This window comes from Mus musculus, chromosome 1 (assembly GCF_000001635.26).
Source record: "Mus musculus strain C57BL/6J chromosome 1, GRCm38.p6 C57BL/6J".
In the NCBI taxonomy this organism is placed as follows: Eukaryota; Metazoa; Chordata; class Mammalia; order Rodentia; family Muridae; genus Mus; species Mus musculus.
In genome coordinates this window covers 179,959,690-179,980,185 of record NC_000067.6, presented here as the reverse complement: position 1 = coordinate 179,980,185, position 20,496 = coordinate 179,959,690, and the positions used below count along the sequence as shown (strand labels likewise).

Sequence of the window (20,496 nt, the reverse complement as noted above, 5' to 3'; positions counted from 1 at the left end):
TCATAAGCCAAAAGAGAAAATAGAAATAGAAAATACTTAAAAGTGGAACAAAAGTTAACAAAAAACAAAAAGCCAACATGTGAGAGGTAACTGAGATGGTATTTAGAAAGCCAAAGTCAGGGCTGGAGAGATGGATAGCTCAGTGTTACTAGAAACCACGTACAAGCTCAATCCATGCTCCCACTGACTTGAAAAGCAAGGAAGCTACTCTTGTAGTGGGTTGCTGCTGACATACAGCTAAGAAAGAGGTACACAGAAAGCTTCTGTGGAAACGCCTATGTCACCCAACCCACCCACCCCCAAAAAGTGCCAGCCTTAAAAGGAAGACATCAAAGAGAAGTATAAAAACTAAGATGGGGATGTTGGGGTGTAGCTCTCCACAACTGACGACTTCTAGTTGGGGTGCAGGTGGAGAAGGACTCAGTTTTCCTTAGGGCGTTGGCCACTGGGAGTTTGACCATACTCCAGTGAGTATATAGACAGCACAAAATAGTCTTGGTTTTTGCTTTTGCTGGAGGAAGTCAGAGGGGAACAAACATGGAAGGATTGAGAAGTGAGTGTCATCAGGGTACATGATGTGAAATTCTCAAATAAAATATTGAGAATTTCCCCCAACTTGTCAAATAACCAAGAAGTAATAGAAAACTAGAATAACCTTATATCAAATAAAGATACTGAATCTAATTTACAGTATTCCCCCCCCAAAAAATTTAAGGATGAGACCGGTTTAGCACTGTATTCTTTCAAACTTCCCAGTATTTGGTTTTGTTTTTTGTTTTTTGTTTTTTTTTTTCAGACAGGGTCTCACTATGTAGCCCTGGCTGTCCTGGAACTCACTATGTGGACTAGGCTGGCCTCGAACTCACAGAGATCAGTTTGCCACTGCCTTCCAAGTTCTGGGACTAAATTCTGTACCACTAAGCCTGGCTTCGCAGTACTTTTGAGAAACGATAGCAACATAACTTAGATAAATGTGTCCTATTTTATTTCTGTGGTTTTCCAAAACCAATGGCAAAAGTGAGACAATTCTGTTGAAACATGTATTTAATTCTTTATTCAAATAAATATGTTATTACCATATATAGCCAAGGTCTCAAGTGGTAACAGTTTCCAGGGAGACAGATGCTAGACAGCCACTTATAAAGTAGGAAAATAAAATAGAGCTTCAACACGTGACAGCACCTCCTTTGTTTTACCTTGCCTAGGGAGTTAACATTTCCAAGCACTCCCTTCAGTTTCACAACCACATCTCTTCAGAAGAAGAGTGAAGAGAGGTGTGGTTTTCAGAACTAGCTGCTGAGAGCTCCTAGAGCAGCCCAGAGCATCCAGACTTGTCCACCTTGCTGCTGAGACCTGTGGCAGGTTCCTGACCTGCACTGAGCTAGAAGTTTTCCTCCAAGGCAAGATACCACTTATAAACCAGATTCAAGATGAGTGAAAAGTATGCTTTATTTTACAAAGTGGGAGATGGGTAATTGTCAAATGGAAGTAGAAAAAGAGAAGTCAACTGACTTCAGAGCATTCTCAAGCAGAGGGGTTTCTTAAACAAGCACTTAAGGAAGTAGAAGATTATAAAACTCTGTGTACCCACACAGACCCTTAGAAGCCTTCACCATCACGGGTAAAAATACCTCACTGTGAAGATACTACACTAGATTATTCCCTGACCTGTGTAGACTTTCTAAGATGAGATTGCCAGTTCTCATCCTAACTGAATTTTTAAACTGACTCAGATACAAATGAATGGCAGTATCTTAGAAACGGACTCCATTCAAGGGTTTTGTTTCCCAGTAAGAACATCTGTAGTATATAAGACATTATTTTGCAGGGAAGAGAACAGTTTTCTTGGCCTAACCCTCCTTTTCTCACTCTAAGGAAAAGGGGACCAAGCACACTCAGGTGCCACCTATCTAAGTTGTGCCTGTGACTTGTTAGCAGTCCAGGCCTGTTAAAAACACAGCCTAGATGCTCAGTCACACTTACTGCTTCTCTCCACTTCCAGACCTCCATCTCTGCCAATACCATGGCCTGGATGAGGCTGGAGAACACTGAGTGTAGATGAAAATGGAGACCATACCGAACTATGGAAGGAAAGTCGGCCTCATGTTCTCTCAAACCTTTTAAATGCTACAATTTTTCTAAGTAATTTTAATCAATCGAATTCTTTCCCACCGGTTTATCTGTTTCACCCAGAATCAGATGGAGATGCGTACATTCCATGCCCTAACCTTCAGCCTTCCTTTTGGAAGCCCAAGAAACACCAAAGTCCCTCAGATCACAGCTCAAGTACATTATCAGGCTGAATTCCCAAAGCTATCAGCCAGGCAAAGAACCCTAACCTTGACCCAACCTCTATGACCCCAAGAAAAGGCCCTTCTCTTGGTCCTGACAATCCAGAAGAAACACGACCCTCAGAAGTCGTCTGGGGGGCTCCTGAAGGCAGCCCAAAGCCTCCAGGCTCGCCTGCCTCTCTCCTGAGACCTATGGCATGTTTCTGGCCTGCAATAAAGACCAGAGCAAAAGTAGGTGAGTCCTGGAGGGTCTGAGCACCTGGCAATGATTAAGATTCCATGTGTCTGAGTGAATACACACACGCCATTCAGGCTAAAATGTTTGCAAGTACCTCTGCAGAGACAACTGAATGAAGACAAAGCCCGAAGCAAAGCAGAGGAGGAGGACCAGTGTGAGCCATGCCCAGACTCCACTCCCTAACTTACCTGCTAGCCCTAAGAACTCTCGAGAACAAAACCCTGGGCAGTGCACGCTTCTTTTTAAAGGGGCTATGAGGGGGCTGGAGCAGTTCCATTACAGCACCCACCTCTGTAACTCTAGTTCCAGAGGATCCAACACCCTCTTCTAGCCTCCACAGAAAATTCACATGGCGCACATAAATGCAGGCAGAACAACCATATGTGTAAAATTAAATAGGGGGAAAGATGGGAGAGAGTACCTGGCAACTAGAATACTCAGGAAAATGACTTCTGAGTAAGGGGAGGAACTCACGGCAGGAACTCAAGGCAGGATCCACTTGCTTTTCTATACAACCCAGGACCACCTGCCTAGGGGTGGAGCCACTCACAGTGCAGCAGGGCCTTCCCACAGCCATCATTAATCAAGAAATAACTCCACAGACCTGCCTACAGGCAAATCTGATGGAAGTATTTCCCCTCCTCCTAGATGACTCTAACTGTATCCAATCCCCCCCCATCTCTCTCTCTCTCTCTCACACACACACACACACATATACAACCTTTATTAAATTTACTTTAAACAGACCTCCTAAACACACCATCTAGTTATCACTAACAACTGATATGCTGGAATTTGTGCTGCAGATATGACATGATCCTAGTGTGACTCACATTAAAATAGGTATGTCATAACCCAAGGGTCACACTGCTGCCAACGAAGCACTATAGCAATTATTATAGTGTTATAAGCAATCAGAGGAAGGATAAGTCAACAACAACAAAAAATTGGTAAGGCTGTGAAAGGCAACATTTCAATGACTATATGCAATTTTCAAATTCAAATTTAATCATAGATATTTTTAATACATTCCACTCTCTCTTCTACATAGTAACACTAGCCCTGAATCTCTAAATTAAAAGTATATTATCATAGCAAGCATCTCTGACAAGTGATCAGGAAAAGACAAAAAGTAATTCCAAACTTTCCTGGAGCACTAATAATTTCTAATGAAAATGTCTCACTAAGTAGTAAACCACAAAGCCCAGTGCAGTGAAAACTGCCTGTGATCTCACAGAACCCAGATTCTCTTTCTAATTAAGATTCTAATTTGTGTATGTGTTGCACATGCATGTGCCTATGTGACACATATGTGCCTATACAAGTCTGTGTGCAGGCATGGAAAGGTCAGAGATCTACATTAGATGTTTTCCTAAGCCACTCTCCACCTTTAGGGATTTGGTTTTAAGGGTTTTTTTTTTTTCATTTTTCTTTTATTTCTGAGATTATATTATAATTACGTCATTTCTCCCTTCCCTTTCCTTCCTCCAAACCCTCCCACAGTTTTCTGATACAGTGCTTCTCACTGACACTGGGACTCATCAGTTAGGCCAGCATAACTAGCCAGCAAACGCTAGAGGCCCTCCTGTGCTCTTACCTTCTGCTGCTCTGATAGATAAAACAATGACAAAACCGATGTAAGGGCGAAGGGATTCATTTTACCTTACAGCTGACAGTCCTGCTCACAGTCCATTACTGCAGGAAGGTGAAACAGGAACTGAAGCAGAGGCCACAGAGGGATGCCTTACTGGCTGGCTTTCCAGACTCAAAATGGTTAGTGTTCTTATATCTCCCAGGACCACCTGGGAGGCAGCACTGCTAGGCTAGGTGGGCTAGGCCTCCCCATATCAATCATTAATCAAGAAAACGCCCCACAGACTTGCCTGCAGCACAGTCTGGTAGAGGCACTGTTTTCAATTGAGGTTCCCTCTTCCCAAATGAACCCAACTGTGGCAGGCTGACAAAAAAACAAAAACAAAACAAAACAACAAACAAACAAACAAACAAAAAACCCTAACCAGCACGGCCTGACCCCACCCCACCCCATTCTTTTATTCCTGAGTTCTAGAGTGTGCAAATACACACATGCCTGGCTCTTAAATGGCTGCTGGGTATCCAGACTCAAGTCCTCTTATTTGCATAGCAAGCATTTTAATGAATAAACCGTCTCACCATCTCACCATATTCTAAATTTGTTAAAACATCTTACTCTTCCTTCACACAGCTCAGACACCTGAACAATCGCATCCCCACCAGCATCATGACTGCCTCCCTCACGGATACAGACTTAACTCTGGCTTCTGAGACCACTGCAGAAGCCTTTTTCTCTCTGCAAAGGAATTCTCTCTCCTTCCCCACTAACTCGGGAGCATTCTGCTCCAGTGCCATCCACAGCCTTTGGGATGTGATCAAGAAGTTCACACTGCCCTAGATTCACAGAGCCTGGATATTTGCTGAGTCACTCAACCAAAAGGCTCAAACATCGAGGTTCTTGATAAGTCAGTAAAAAGTAAAACTTTTCTTACTTTTAACCAATTTGCATTGGATTTTCCATTACTTAAAACCCAAAACACCATTTACATCACTCGTGTGATTCCTTTGTCTGTACTGTTCTGTTCGAGTTCAGTTGCTGATGTTCAATTCCATAAAATGAACATTGCATATGTGCCTTGTGTAACTTAGAAGTAGCTATGTAAATGTTTAAAAACATATATAAAGGATTTAACCTACATAGCTTTTCCCAAAATAAACTACTCTCCTAAATTAGATAAAAGATACCTACGTTGCCATCTATAAGATTTAAGGCAAGTATCAGGCCCTAACACACTCCCCTCCCTATAGTACCCTGCCAATGTAATTATAGCATAATTTTAGTCAGGTCATTACTCAATGCCACCATTATTATAACCATGTAAATTAGTTACTTTCCTTTCCTACACAATTTTCTCTTAAGAGCCCTTTTTCGAGCTGCTTCATTTTCTAACCCACTTTAAACTCTCTCCCAGATGTCCCACGTTTGAGGCCTGCACTACTCTATGCTTGGTGTCACTCAGCCACCAAAGCCTGATTGACTGAGGATGAGCAGCCTGTCTTAAGAGAGAGCTCTAGCCTTCCCATCTGAGAACAGCCTTAGCTGGCCTCTTGTCTCAGCTGGGCCCACATGTTAACTTGCAGAGCATTCTGAAGACACCAACTTCTACAACTACTCAAAGTGTATTAACTTCTGCCAATTAACCTGGGCAGGTCCTCGGCTTTCTTAGACCCTCTGCTAACTTAGACCCCAGTGTCCGCAGGCTCTGAGGTTGGTGTCACTCACGTATTCACTTCACAAAGGAAACTGCTTAAACTCTCCTTTCCTGCTCTTCTCATTTCAGGACATTTATGACTGCTAAAAAATCTTTATTGTAGTTTTAGTAGGACTGCAGTGAAAACAAAACTCTATTTATATGTTTAATTCATCAATACTAACCTCTAAAGTTTGTTCTGTCTATAGTCAATATAAGGTTAAATATGGACTTAATGAAAGAAAGCACTAATTGACAAATTAGACTATTTGCATTTTACCCTGTTCCTTACTTTTTCTTTACCTCATTCTACTAAGTACCTATTTATAGACTGTCTACTGCTATTAAAGGAAATCATAAACCATCAATTAAGAAACCGTCCTTACTTGCCCATTAAAAAGTTTGTCTGCTTTTTTTTTAAAGAAAAAAACACTTTTGAAAAAAGCAGAGTAAATAAAAGAAGAAACAAGTCCCTGCTATAAGTCTGAAGCAGATTAGACAGACAGACAGACAGACAGCTGCTGGCCTTGAGTATAACAAGCATGATGGCACAGGAGTGGGGAAGTTAAAAAACACTGGCCAGAATGTAACAACTCAGACTAACCAGACACCCCTTGATTAGCAACCATTTTCTTTTTAGCTAAATAACAGCTGAGTGTGGTACAAAAGGTCTGTGGGGCCGACACACACTGCGCTATACTTTAGCCATATCAACTGTCCCATGACGGCATGGTTAAAGGTCACAGGATAGATATCAAAAAGACTGTTACACTCTATAAATTTTTGAGAGGATTTCTTTTAGACCAGGGGGTGACTAGGGGAGCTTGGCGTGGTAGCCCAGGCCTGTGATTCCAAAAGCTGGGAGAGAAAGAAAAGGACTTGAGCTCAAAACCTGATTAGTGTTTTTAATAAAGCTCTACCTCAAAAAAAAAAGTGTATGAATGCGTATATAGTTAAGCCTGCTTAATGGCTGACATCTACAATAGTGGTGCCATTCGACTTTATCCTCTAGTGACATCTTAGGCATCTTACGTTTGTATAAATACACTCTATGATGTTCATACCACAAAATCACTCAATAAAACCTTTCTCAAGCCATACTCCTATTCTAAAGAGAGGCATGTACTAGGTAAATAGCCATCCCCTCTTCCTGAACAATTCACACGAAGGCCAGTAGGCATGGCAGAACAAAGAAAAGCAAAAGAAGTCACGTGGAGGCTGACAGCTTAGCTCAAGCACAGGACAGCCACCAAAGGGCTTCTGGCACTGGGAGTGTCAGAGCCTGGGGAACACAAAGAGCATCCTTGGGTGAGAAGAAAGCCTGGGATGAAGAGAAGCCTGGTGTGGTGTTCAGACAGAACAAGGTGAAGAGCATGGCTCTAGGGATGAGAAGAGCAGCAAGCCAGCATCCTCAACAGATTATCTGGATGAGGGAGGGAGTGGAGGACTGATGAGAGATCTCCTAAGTAAATAAATGGGGCTGAAGAGATGGCTCAGCACTGAGAAGCACCTACTGCTCAAGCAGAGGGCCTGAGATCAGTTTCCAGCACCCACATCAAGCTCTCAAAACTGCCTTTGACTCCAGCTCCTGGGGGACCCAAAGCTTCTGCCTCCTAAACAGTCCGTACACTCACCTGAGTTCACCTACCTACCACCCCGCCTCTCTCAAGTATGTGAAAGATAAAAGGATCCATTCTTCTCACTGACTACTGGGAAGGAGATTTACAATATGGAAAAACAAGAAAAAAAAAAAAAAAAAGAAACATAAAATAAGCCCTGTAGCATTAGACTAAAATTAGGGATATTGGTGCAAACTCATGATCTTTCCTATAAAATAAAGACAGAAACAAGTATCTACCAAAATACATGCAGATTTGAAATACAGGTGTCAATACATACATGAAATGGGGAGATGGCTGGACAGGGCAAAGTACGGATGGACTAATGGAGGGGAGCACTGTCCACTAAAAGAGAAGCAGTGAGCTCCCACGGAGCGAGACCTCACCCTGTCTTACAGAGTGACTCCTTCTCCTAAAAGGTGCCAGCAGTCCTTAGAAGCTTGCTGGTTCCAAGGCAGGGACAAGGAAGGAACAGGACAAGCCTCAGCCACCTTGTTATATGAAAAAGCAAGAAAATGTCAAAGGGACAATTTAAAGGAGCTCCTAATGACTAAATCTGGGTCAGGCTAAGCTATTGAAGATCCCATGACAACATTCCAACCACTGAAGGTGGCATATACAATTCATATATTGTAGGCCCTTGCCTACTTCTCTCATCATGTTTTCACTTTTTTTAATTTGAAACATTTTCAAAGAGAAAAACTGAAGATAGGGGACAATTTGTTCCTTCCTGAAGCACTTGGGTAATTCTACTAATCTGTAGTGAGGGTTCTAACCTACTAAGCTACACACACACACACACACACACACACACAAAACCACATAAGTTATTCTAGATATAAATACAATTTAATAATGCAAGGATAGACACATAATATAAAATACCTCTCCAATAATTATAAAGGGAAAGAAATAATTGTTCTGTCATGATTTCAGTTCGTTTGTCTGATGTTGTTGTTGTTGCTGCTGTTGCTGTTGCTGCTGCTGCTGCTGCTGCTGCTGTGCCTCGATGTGTTGCTCTGGCCAGGCTCAAATTCTCTTATACAGCCCAGCAGAGCTTCCATTCATGATCCTGCCTCGGCCTCTTTGGTGTTAGGAGGACCGGCATGTTCCAGCGCACCCCACCCAAACAGGAACTACAGTGGAGAAGCCTGGTGAGTGTCAGCACAGCATGTAATAAACAGTGTGAGACCTGTGCCTCACCTGACAGGATGCAAGCACAACACTGACTGCACTGCTTCTGAGATACTAACAAGATTTTGTCTAAATTGAACTGTGAGGAAAATCCAAATGGGGAGGTTACTGCAAAAGGCCTGCAATCCTCAAAAGAGACCAAGTTGTGAAAGTCAAGGAAAACCTAAAGACCTGGCTTAACCAACACTGCAAGATACACCACTCCCACATAACCCAGGTTACCTGGCTTAACCAACACTGCAAGATACACCACTCCCACATAACCCAGGGTTCCAGACGGAATCCTGTTGCTCTAACAAGACCACTACATCAACTGATAAACTCAAAAGTTTCTGAAAATAAAATGACAGTATCTCATCAATGTTAATTTCTGGATTTGAACAGTTGCATATGGTCATATAAAAGTATGTAGATATACATACAAACATATTGTAAAGGAATGGACATCAGTAAACAAATTATTCTTGTACTTCAGTAAGAAAAAGTGTACAATACTTGCAGTTTTGTACAATTATGGTTATTTCAATTAAAACATTTTTAAAGTTAAATATATAAGGTAGTAGATGAGCACTGTATAAAAGTTGTGACCAGGGAGTTATACATACCTGTAATTCTAGGACTCAGTAGGAAGAGGAAGCACAAACCAAGGCCAATCTGAGCTATACAGGCACACCTTGTCTTTAAAATAAGGAAGAAAAGAAAAAGTATGTATCATGCTCAGAAGTTAAATAAAACTATCATGAAAAGCTGTCCAGAGTCAATGAAAGATATTAAGCATGATACTAACATGATCATGATATAACAAAATCATGTATAAGCCATGCGCTGTTGGCGCACGCCTTTCAAAGGTGGATCTCTGAATTCAAGGCTAGACAGGTCTACAGAGTGAGTTCTAGGGCAGCCAAGGCTAGAGAGACAGAGACAAAGAGACACAGACAGACAGACATGACAGACAGACAGAAATGTGTTTTATTAAATTCCAGGATGTATAAAGACATCATATTTTCAAGTTAGAGACATGTAATATGTTAAAGGCTTCCTGCCATTTGAAAGGAAAACACAGTAAAACAGTAATACTCAGGAATGTTTAAAACCATATTTACCAGTTTAATACAAATAAATTTAGCCAGATACACAAAAACAGAGGAAAAGCAGGATAACTCAGGAGGTACTTAACTGATACTACCTCACAGTTATGAAAGCAAGAGGAACACGATGGTAACATCAGTCACATCTCAAGCAGCTACCACAGCAATGGGCTTCCTGGAGGGAACTGTTAGTGTAGCATGCATCGTCACTAAGGATGACACATTACAAAGGCATGCAGTTTAAAAAGTCAGAAATAGAAATTACGCTAATCTTGCGAATAGTGTGGCTCTAACCACAAATGCTAAGAAAGTATGGGCACACAGTATGGAAAAGCTTTATGAGAGGCACCATATTACTATGTCAGGTTCACAAACACCTGAGATTTTAGTATACTTCTAAATGTTTCTTTATGGTAATTTTTTTGGTCAAGACAAAAAAACCACAGGGAGTCAGTGATGCAATTCAAAATGAGGCTTTAGTCATGTCAAGCAAGAATTTTTTAAATCTCAGCACAGAACACTTACTTCTAAGTAGTGCTCACTGCTTTTCACCATATATGGATTACGTGGGTATTAGCCACCCCTAGTGAGCACTGACACTTAAGGACAAGATTCTTGCTAGAACTGGACAATTCTACCATTTGTATAAAGTGCTCATAAAATCCAATTAGCTTTGTTCTACTTTACAGTTTCTCTGTACCAGTGAACGGAAAATGACCATGCTTTACTGAAAAAAGGAAAACAAAACAAAAAACAAACAAAAAACAAAAAAACAACCACTAGGCTAGGAGAAGCACCTCTGCAAACCAGATGCTGCATGTATGAACTCTCCAACACAGGTGAGATCTTCCTGTCCAATGCTGAACTCTACCCCAACTTAAACTCAGCTACGCTGGTTTCTAGATTATGCAAATGTGCCAAACCCTTACCTATGTTTGTGCTCTGAGCACACTGTGACAATATTTTTTTTAAATATGCTTTTTACATAACCTGCTTAAAGACTCTGGCCACTGCCTACGGTTTCCTCATGTGGCCACAGTGCCCCAAGTTCAATCCAGTGTTCCTCTCAAGGGTCCACAGTTAAAGTGACCTGGGCCAACCTTGCACAAGGTTTCTGTTCAGAGCTTGTGAAACTTTTTCTATGATAAGGAAAAAAGAATGTATTCAAAATACTAGTTTCCAGCCCTACATATCCAATTAACCCATAATTTGTGGAATATTCAGTGTGCCTCTTGAAATGCAGTTTAGGAAATACTTGTGGAAAGTGTTCATTTTCTTCATACTTACTGAAATATCACATGGATGTGTGGATGCTGCCTAATTTTAGTCCATAAAAGGTACTACATGAACACCACATCAATAAAAAATGTAACCTTCTGAATTGAGCTTTAGAACTCTACCACTAATTTTCAGATTGAAGCCACATATACAAAAATAAACTGTAACTAGTCACTGCATAGTATCTGTTACTGGTGGTGGAAAAGACAGTATCAGTTTAATATTTACTCCCCTCCCCAATAGCTTAGCTAGAAAGAACAAAACATTTAATGCAAAACATCGTAAAAGAATACCTAAGACTGTTTGCATAGCTGAGAAAGACACTTTCAAAAAATATAATTTCGAAAGACCTGATGCCCTCCTCTGGCCTCCACGGGCACCAGACATGTTCGTGGTACACAGACATGCATAACATTCATACACCAACAATTACATAAAATTTAAAAGTTTTAGATATTATCAAGAAGATATAAATGCTTGTTGATAGTGAATTTACTTTATCCTTTAATTAGTATTAGTATATACTTAACTTAAACTTAATCCCCAATTTGGTATTTTAGTTCTTCCTTTATTTTCAGACTAAATAACATAGAAATTTAAAAATCAGAATGGAAACTGGGATATAACTGAGTAGGTAAATTACTTTTCTAGCATCTACACAAGGTCCTCAGTTTAATTCCTATCACCATAGAAACCAGATATAACAGTGCACACCTCTAGTCCTAGCACTTAGGAAGTAGGGGCAAAAGAATCAGAAATTTAAGGTCAGATTAAGTTCACAGACTACATGAGACCCTGTATCAAAAATGAAAAAATCAGAATGGGACTGAAAACTTCTAAACTTGCTTTCATCTTCTGGTAAAATATTGTAGTAATGTCCACTCCTTTTCAGCTGATATAACACAGATTCAAGAGGTTAAATAACTTGCCTAGATCACCTAGCCAATAATTAAAGGACCCAGTCTAAATCCAAAGCTCTTCACTTGTTTTTGAACAATCAGGTTGATTGTTCTCCAGTATTATTATCTACCATGCTAAAACTTAGAACAAAACTTTACAGTAATCACAAATTTTTAGCTGTCCACACACTGCCAAAATAACACCGGTTGTGCATGGGTTTCTCCTTAATAAACAGGAGTGATCATCTGGTTTCTTTATAATACATATAAACAAACAGATGCTGACACATGAAATGCACACACCATTATACATAGTAATAAAAGTTCCCACAAATTGAGAGGACAGAAACCAATTGCTTAGCTAAAACACTGTTACCCTGGGGGAAAACAAAACACAGTGGATTATGAAATTGCAAGAGTCAAGGCTTTTTCTTTCTAAACATCATAATGAATAAATTTTTAGATGCAAAATAGTTTTATAAATGTTAAAATTATAGTAACTGGCGCTATAAAAACAAAGTGAGAATTTCTGCATCTAAAATCATGTAAATGTCTTTCCATGGGGAGTTAGTTCGATTAGAACAAGAAGAATGTCATAGGACATCACAGTCATCCAGGAGCTGGCAGCACAGGCCTTCAGTGGACCATTCCAAGCCCACTGTGAGCAGCCTGTCTCTTAGATGTCATTCTATCAACAGCACCATTACTACTCTACCGTGATTAAATTTATCTCTCAGATCATGGGACTTTCACACACAGAGGTATAAGTCTACAGGCACTAAGTAAAATATAACTTACTCAAAGCTAGATTCAAGTTTCTCAAAGTTTCTCTCTAACCTCAATAAAAAGTTGCAAAGGAACACCATTTCTCTAAGACTATGCATTAGAAGACTTGCCATCGACCCTACAGACGTTATTCAAAATGGTGATTCTGTAATCCAATACATTTTGTAAATTCCAGGATAACCTGAAATATTTTACTTGAATTATATCTGTGTTAATTTTCCAAACTTACAAGATTCTCTGCACATTTACACACACACACACATACACACACCCCTCAGTAATAGGGCATGGATTCAAGGAACACGCTTTCAAACCAGAGAAGTAAACTAGATGAAGAAGCCCTGACTCAAAAATAGAGTTCAAAAAAGAATTCAAAGACAAACTACTCCTAAAGGGTTTGTATACTCACCTGAATTCACCTCCCTCCCTCCTCCTCCTCCTCCTCCTCTTCCTCCTTCTTCTTCCTCCTCCTTCTTCTTCTTCCTCTCTCTCTCTCTCTCTCTCTCTCTCTCTCTCTCTCTCTCTCTCTCTCTCTCTCTTCATTCTCATCCTCTCCCTAGTCCAGGCTCTCCTCTGCCTCTCTCCCTCCCTTTTCTTTCTTTCTTTCTCTCTCTCTCTCTCTCTCTCCCTCCCTCTTTCTCTCTCTCTCTCTCTCTCTCTCTCTCTCTCTCTCTCTCTCTCTCTCTCTTCATTCTCATCCTCTCCCTAGTCCAGGCTCTCCTCTGCCTCTCTCCCTCCCTTTTCTTTCTTTCTCTCTCTCTCTCTCTCTCTCTCTCTCTCTCTCTCTCTCTCTCTCTCTCTCCCTCTCTCTCTCTCTCTCTCCATTCTCATCCTCTCCCTAGTCCAGGCTCTCCTCTGCCCCTCTCCCTCCCAATCTCATCCCTATGTACATCCCCTTTTTATTTATTTATAAAAATAAATTATCTATTTGTTGTCCTGGATCTTTGACATGTTCTTTCCGAAAACAGGAGCCATGCTTCTAATATTCTCATTATTAGCTAACATATATATCTGCATCTACACAACATTCCAAACTCCTCTACTCTCAGTCTGTAAGGCACAAGAGTGAGAAATGTGACAAAGCACAAATGCTCTCTATTTCCTCTCTCTAAGAATGATGAACCTGATTTCCTAGCCTAACTTTTAAATGTTGGTTAGACTTCATATATTGTTTTTTTTTAACTATTACACCCAACTGAATGAAAAAGAATGAGCTTTACACAGTTTCCTGGTAGTAAGATTTGAGTAGCACAAGGAAACTCATGCCAAGTTTGGTTCTTTTGCCCTAAAGCAGATTGGACTTACTATGTAGTAGTAATCAAGTCCTAAGGTTTATGGGACAGTTCATAAAGTTTCCAACATATTATAGTATTTATTCACACTGCTAGAGTAAAGTATGCCTTGTTTCCATATGAAATACTTCTAAAATTCTTAAAATGAGAACCTTGACATCATTTTCATCCACAGAGCATTGTTATTTTAAACAGTTTACTAACCAAGTAATCAATACTGCAAGTTGTTACAGTAACCAATATTATTTGTCAACTCCCTCAGGAAGAAGTGAGCAGGAAGAAGGAAGAGAAAGGAAAAAGGGAGAGAAACAGTAAACTATCATTTAGAATATTTCCGGCACATGTCAACACTGGCTCAGATAAACCACATCCATTCTTAAAACAGAATATTTCATGACTAGTGTAAAGAAAACAAGTGACCTACCTATACTTTAAACACATTTACAATGATCACAAATGAGTTTATTTAAAAATTAATTTAATCTTTATTCAATGAATATCTTAGCAATTCTGTATGATAAATATTTCTACTCAGGAAAAGTTAACAGTGAGGAACAGCAGACATACAGAACAAGTAAAGTATTCTAGAAATGATTCAGGTCCTTCCTTCCAATCAAGCCATCATCACCCCAACTCACACAAGAAAAAACTAAGAATAAACTTCAAAGCTACTCTATGCCAGGCATTGGTGGCTCACTCCTTTGATCCCAGCACTCAGGAGGCAGAAGCTGGCCAATCTCCAGGTTCAACACCACCCTGGTCTTTACAGAGCAAGTTCCTGGACAGCCAGGGCTACACAGAGAAACCCTGTCTCAATAATAAATACATACATACGCATGTACGTACATACATACATACACATGCTAACTAACTTCTAATGTTTATCTTACAATACCTGTTGATATACCTAGCAGTAAGTTTAATAATCAGACTATCCTGTGGTGTAGCATACAATCTGAGTAAGCTATAAAATCAGTTAATGATAACTTACATGAAATCTTATAAGATCAAGGTCAGAAAGTCTAGAAAAGTAATCTACATCCAGGGAATCCTGGCAGTTCCTCTTGTTCTGAGTAGTATTATCCTATATCCACTTTTTAAATAAATTAGTAATTCCTTAACATTCATATTTCTCATTTCAAAGTAGAAGAAAAACAATGTAATGATAGTGAATGTATCAGTCATCACTAACAAGTTAGTTTCCAACATCACAACTACTTTACTTCTATAGCTCCACTATAACTTGACTATAACCACTACCGACAACAAAATTATTTTTATATAAACAAAAACAGAAACCATAACCTTTCCAACACTTGAAAAATCAAAGACAGTCTTTCAAATTTTACTGACTATAAGTAGAAATCTTTTCAACAATTTAACAATCAAAGGAAAGAAAGCTTTTCAAGTCTTGCTTGCTGTAACTAGAAAATAAATATACATTATTAAGTTCAGAAGTGACCTCTGGTCTTATAGTGTTTGTATCCCCTCGGGCAAGCACTCACTGACTTAATCCCTTTTTCCTCTCAACTACTCTACTTTTCTTCCTCAGCACCAAAACCAAGAAAGGCTATAAAAGAAAAGCAGCATGTTTGACTTGGCATAGTCAAGTTTTCTTCCTGTGGTACTGTTAAGAACAAAACATTACCTGTACCACTACAGAAATGAAATGGACCATAACTTGGAGTCAAATGAAATTAATGGAGCGATACACACAAAAGTTTGACTACGTGTTTAAAAGTAACCAGACATCTCTTGCAAAACTATGGAGCCTCTAGGTGGTACTTCCAATAATGCAAATGCCGAACACAAATATTTAACATGTAATATGGAATGTTTAATTACACTGTTCTATTTCAACTACTGGGTCTTTTAAAAGACTTAAAGACAATACTTTTTGAATGACGAAAATCAAACCAAAGATGACATCTTGAAGCAAATCTAAAATGTCAAATTTAACCTTAGTAATATTCTTATAAATTTCCATCCCAAAAAGCTAATTCATTGAAAATTTAAGGTGCAGTCAATTCATAATCTGAAAACCTAATCTAGATAGTCTTATACATTTTTTGCAATGGGAACATTATAGAACATTTCCCAAAATGTAGTGATAGACTAATAAATGAAGGAGGAATGACTCACTGCAATACTTAAATGAAAAGACACCATCATTCTTAATCTAAGATCCACAAAGAAAGACAGTAAACGAAACCACTTAGGATGCATCTCTGCAACACTTCCACTCCGAATTCTTATGAAGGGAAGAGCATGCCAGAGGCTTAAGAGCCTAAAGTACACAAAATAATTCCTTAAAAGTTCTAGTCTCTCTTCCCCAGGAAGAGCACACCGACTGGTTATCCAAACCCAAATGTTCAGCCCTGAAAACATAAATACAAGTAACATCATGCAGACTAAGCATGTATTTATGATTTTAGGAGTATATATGTATGTGTGTGTGTCTATGTATGTGTCTGTGTCTCTCCGTGTCTGTGTGTGTCTGTGTGTGTGTGTGTGTGTGTGTGTGTGTGTGTGTGTGTGTGAAAAACAAAGAAAACAGAAGCCATGAATTTGAAAGAGAGCTATAGAAGAGTTTGGATGGAAGAAAAGGAAGGGGAAATGATATAACTATTATAATCTAAAGAAGAAGAAGAAGGAGAAGGAGAAGAAGGAGAAGGGAAAGAGAAGGAAGAGGAGGGGGAGTTTTTTAACTTTTAAACTTCTCTCTTGGAGTTGAAGAGATGGTTTGGTAGCTTAGAGGGCAAATGGTTCTTCCAGAGGACCTGAGTTTGATTCCCAGCCCCCATGTCAGGCACCTTACAGCCGCCAGCATCCAGCTCCAAGGGGATCAGATGTCTGGGGCCTCCTCAGGAGTTTGCACTTACAACACATACCAGACCTTCACACATAGATAATTTAAAATAATAAAAATAAGCCTTTTAAAAGCACCAGTAATGGTTTATGAGACTGTAGAGTCTCATCATACCATATATCAGACAACTAAAAAGGTAAGACATGAAATTATTAATAAGAATAAAGATGATTTTGGACTGGGGATTGAACTGAATTCCCAGCACTATATAATCTGCACATGGTAATGCACAATACTGCCAGCACTGTAAAGATAGAGGGGGATGGGCCAAGGTTCAAGGCCAGTCTCAGTTACACAGAAACTTCAAGAGTGACATAAAACCCTCTCTCTGAAAAAATAAAAAAACATAGTGAATGTAGCCAAACACTTGATCTTTGTTTTACTTTTTAGTATAAGTAAATATGTATGTATGTGTTTGCAAAGTGTCTTCATAAACAGAGAAAAAAAATCCAAGAAAGGATGCTAAATGGAAGATACAGAGATTATTTTAATAAGATGGCAAAATACCCCATAGCATAAAACTACCACACATCAGGAAGCCATGAAAATGCATTTTCACTTATATAATACACTATTTTAAATTATATTTGCCACTGCTATGTACAAAGAGTTCTCCTACCGTTTTGCAAATGAAAAGGATATTAAATGACAATCATAATCACAGACTACAGTATCACTATGAAGCTGTAACTGAAGGACTCAAATTCCAACTCTAAAAGTACTGAAACCTTTTAAGTCTTCAAAAAAAGAAACACCACAGAATTCCTAAGTTTATGAAACACAGGGTGTAAGATTCCATATGCTTCATAAAATATTGTATCCTGCACATAAAAAGGCAGGTAAATGCAAAGTCAGTGCCAACATAAAAATTACCTACTCTCAAGCGAGAAGTTGCCTGACAACTGATTTAAGATTCCTTACATTCCCAGCACGCTGATGGCAAACTGCTTTGTGAAATCATCCCATGCACATTTGTACATTTTCTTTTAAACCCTGAAACATCGTGCTACTAGCAATCACTCATCTAATACTGGAAAACTGGAGAATTCAAATTGCTTCATGTTAGCATTCTTAAAGTGGGAGTTGACTTGAGAAACAAATTTTGAATGAATTTGAAAACAGAAACAACAACGGCCACTTAAATTTTTTACTTCAGAAAAATTAAGGTTTACTTGGGAATAAAGATCGTCGATATAAAAATCATTTAGCTAGCTAAAAGTATTTCAACAGCTCAAAATTCTAAATGGCCTAAATCCTTCCAGAGCTATGGTACCACTCTCTACCAGCCTGGGCAGTGATGGCCACTGCTGGATGTCAGACTTCCCTCACACGAGTGAGTGACATCAGAGGCTCCTGGAGTTCAGACAAGCCTTGAAGGTCACATGCAGAGTTTGCCCGCATCACTGATCTAGTCCACTACTATAGGTCACCTGGGTCACATCTAGCCAGTATAGACACAAATTCAATTTAGAATAAAATCTAAGGCAGGTGGAGCTGCCTCCAAACATCCTCCAACTACATCTTTTTACACACACACATACACATAATTTCTATTATTTCTCAGGAACCTAGTGATTTTTGGAAAGTCCATGTTTAGTACTTTCCTTTGCCAGTGCTATCCAGAGATGAGACTAAACCCCCTGATCACCACCTCCACATTCCTGTTGTCCTAAAATTAACACAGGGACTTCAGCATCTCCTCAAATCTCCTGTGATTTTCAAAGACTGGGAAGGAATGTTCCAACCAACAAATACCCTCCCACTGAACGGTTGTGACAACTGTGCTCAATAATCCAATTCTGCCAATCCCAGCCTTCCTTCTGAAGCTCCTGCTGCTGCCCGCCCCCCCCCCCCCCCAGACGCAGTGAGTTCACAAACAGCAAGGCCAAACAACCAGGCAACAACTAAGTGGCACCGCTTTGCCCTGGCAAACAGTTAAGAAAAACTAGGAGAGAGAAGTCTTGACTAATAGGCGTTTGTTCTGTTGTTAAGGCTATACACATCATTTTCACTATAGTTAATAATGCTCACGCCCAGCAACGCATTAGAAGAAAACTTACCCCATTCTAGATATTCAAGAATGTTCTTCTCTCTTCTCAATGGAGAATTATTGCATTCATCGTAAAGACAGATGAGGATGTCCAGTAGCGTCTCCACACTGAAGCACTGCCCATTGGTCTGAGCTGGCCCATCTAAAATAAACTGCTCCAACTGCCTCAAACGCACTTCTCCGGACATGTTTGCTTCGATTTCTGCTGGTTTTCTTTTAAATGCCCTTACGATGTCTACTGTTACTATCTGAACCTAAAAGTTTAAAGATGTGGTTTTTAAAAATAAACCACTTGTTATTTCAACAACTGTCATGCAATGCCGGTGCTGAATTAAACATCCAATACACCAGTCACCTCACTTAACGGAAGCGTCTCCAATTTCACCCATAAACATATATATCTTGAGGGTGAGTTTCCATAAAATATAGATTTAATATTTTAAGAGAATAATACAATTAAATTGTACATTTAAATAAAATAATAATTAAAAGTACAACGAACTAAAGAGTCAACACTCCTTAAAAAAAAAAAAAAAAACTCCTTCATTCAAAATTCAATTCGTGCAACATAATCCTGAAACGAATCCAGTTGCATCATTAATGAATAAAGTCCCCTTGGCATCAGCAATTCACTTCCCGGGAAGAAGAAAAATTGAAAAAGGAGGAGGGGGCAACGTATGGAGGGGGAGGGAAAGCCAAAAATTCTGCAAATGCTCCCAACCTCCACTCGGATAGCGCCTGGGCGAGTCCTCCGCGGCAAAGGGAGGGCAGCTGCCGGAGCAGTTCTCCCGGCTCGGCTCGGAGCACGCCGAGCCTCCGCTCCGAGCTCTTTCTTCCTAGGGCTTTGCAGCGAGTCTTGCTTCCAGCGGACTGCGGCGAGGACGCGTCATCTTCCTCCCGGCTTCTCCCGGGGCCTGGCCGGCGGCGCAGCCGGGATGAGGCGGGCTGCGGGCGGCTCTCGCGCCGGGCTCCGGGGGCGGCGGCTACTTGGCCGCGCGAGCCCGCTCCATGCCGGAGGCCGCTGGCGGGCCGCGCCGTGCCGCCGGGCGCAGCGCCCGGGCTCCCGCTCGCGCCCTGCGGCCGCCGCCGCCGCCGCCCCTCGGCGAGGGGCTGCGCTGACGAATTCAGAGGACGCGGGCGGCAGCCGCGGTTCGGGCGGCGACTCGAGTCCCTTCTTCCCAGCCTTGGGCTGAGGGCATCTTTCCCGACGGACGCAGGCGGCTGAGGCGCGGGAGGAGGGGGCGCTGCCGCCGCTGAGGAGACCTGAGGCTGCCGCAGCCCGGCTCCCAACCACTCCCTTCCTCCTCTGCCCGCCTCCCCCGCCCGCCCTCCCGCCCGCGCCGCTCGCGCCCGCGCCGCCCGCGCCCGCGCCCTAGGCTCCCCGAGGCCGCTCCCGGCGCCGCGGCGCGCAGGCGGAGGCTCGCGGACCGTCCGGATCCAAAATGGCGGCGCGCCCCGCCCCCCGACCCCGCTGGAAGCGGCGCGCTGCGGCCCAGCCGAGCCCGAGCCCCGGGGGAGGGGGATCGCCTCGGCCCGCGGCGCTGCGGCTGCCGCAGCCAGGGAAGCGGGGTCCCCCGGGGCGACTCGGGTGTGGAACGGGTTGGCTCG

The 20,496-nt window shown here is 41.2% G+C and overlaps 1 protein-coding gene across 30 annotated transcripts in view; it reads right to left on the bottom strand.

Annotated features, from left to right (window-relative positions):
* Nucleotides 1–20,107, bottom strand: part of Cdc42bpa (CDC42 binding protein kinase alpha) — a 205,528-nt gene extending 185,421 nt beyond the window's left edge. For 14 of the 30 annotated variants that reach the window (XR_001784122.2, XR_001784125.2, XR_001784127.2 and 11 more), the window contains exon 1: nucleotides 18,899–20,107. Coding sequence is in view for 16 of the 30 variants with exons in the window: in XM_017320119.2 (XP_017175608.1) it covers nucleotides 18,899–19,076 (178 nt within the window). In the remaining 14 variants the exon portion in view is untranslated. Of the gene's footprint in view, nucleotides 1–4,191; nucleotides 4,482–9,231; nucleotides 9,305–18,898 lie in introns of those variants that run through there. The other 16 variants (NR_153194.1, NM_001359547.1, NM_001359548.1 and 13 more) reach the window with 6 other exon arrangements.
* Nucleotides 20,108–20,496: the final 389 nt, after the last annotated feature.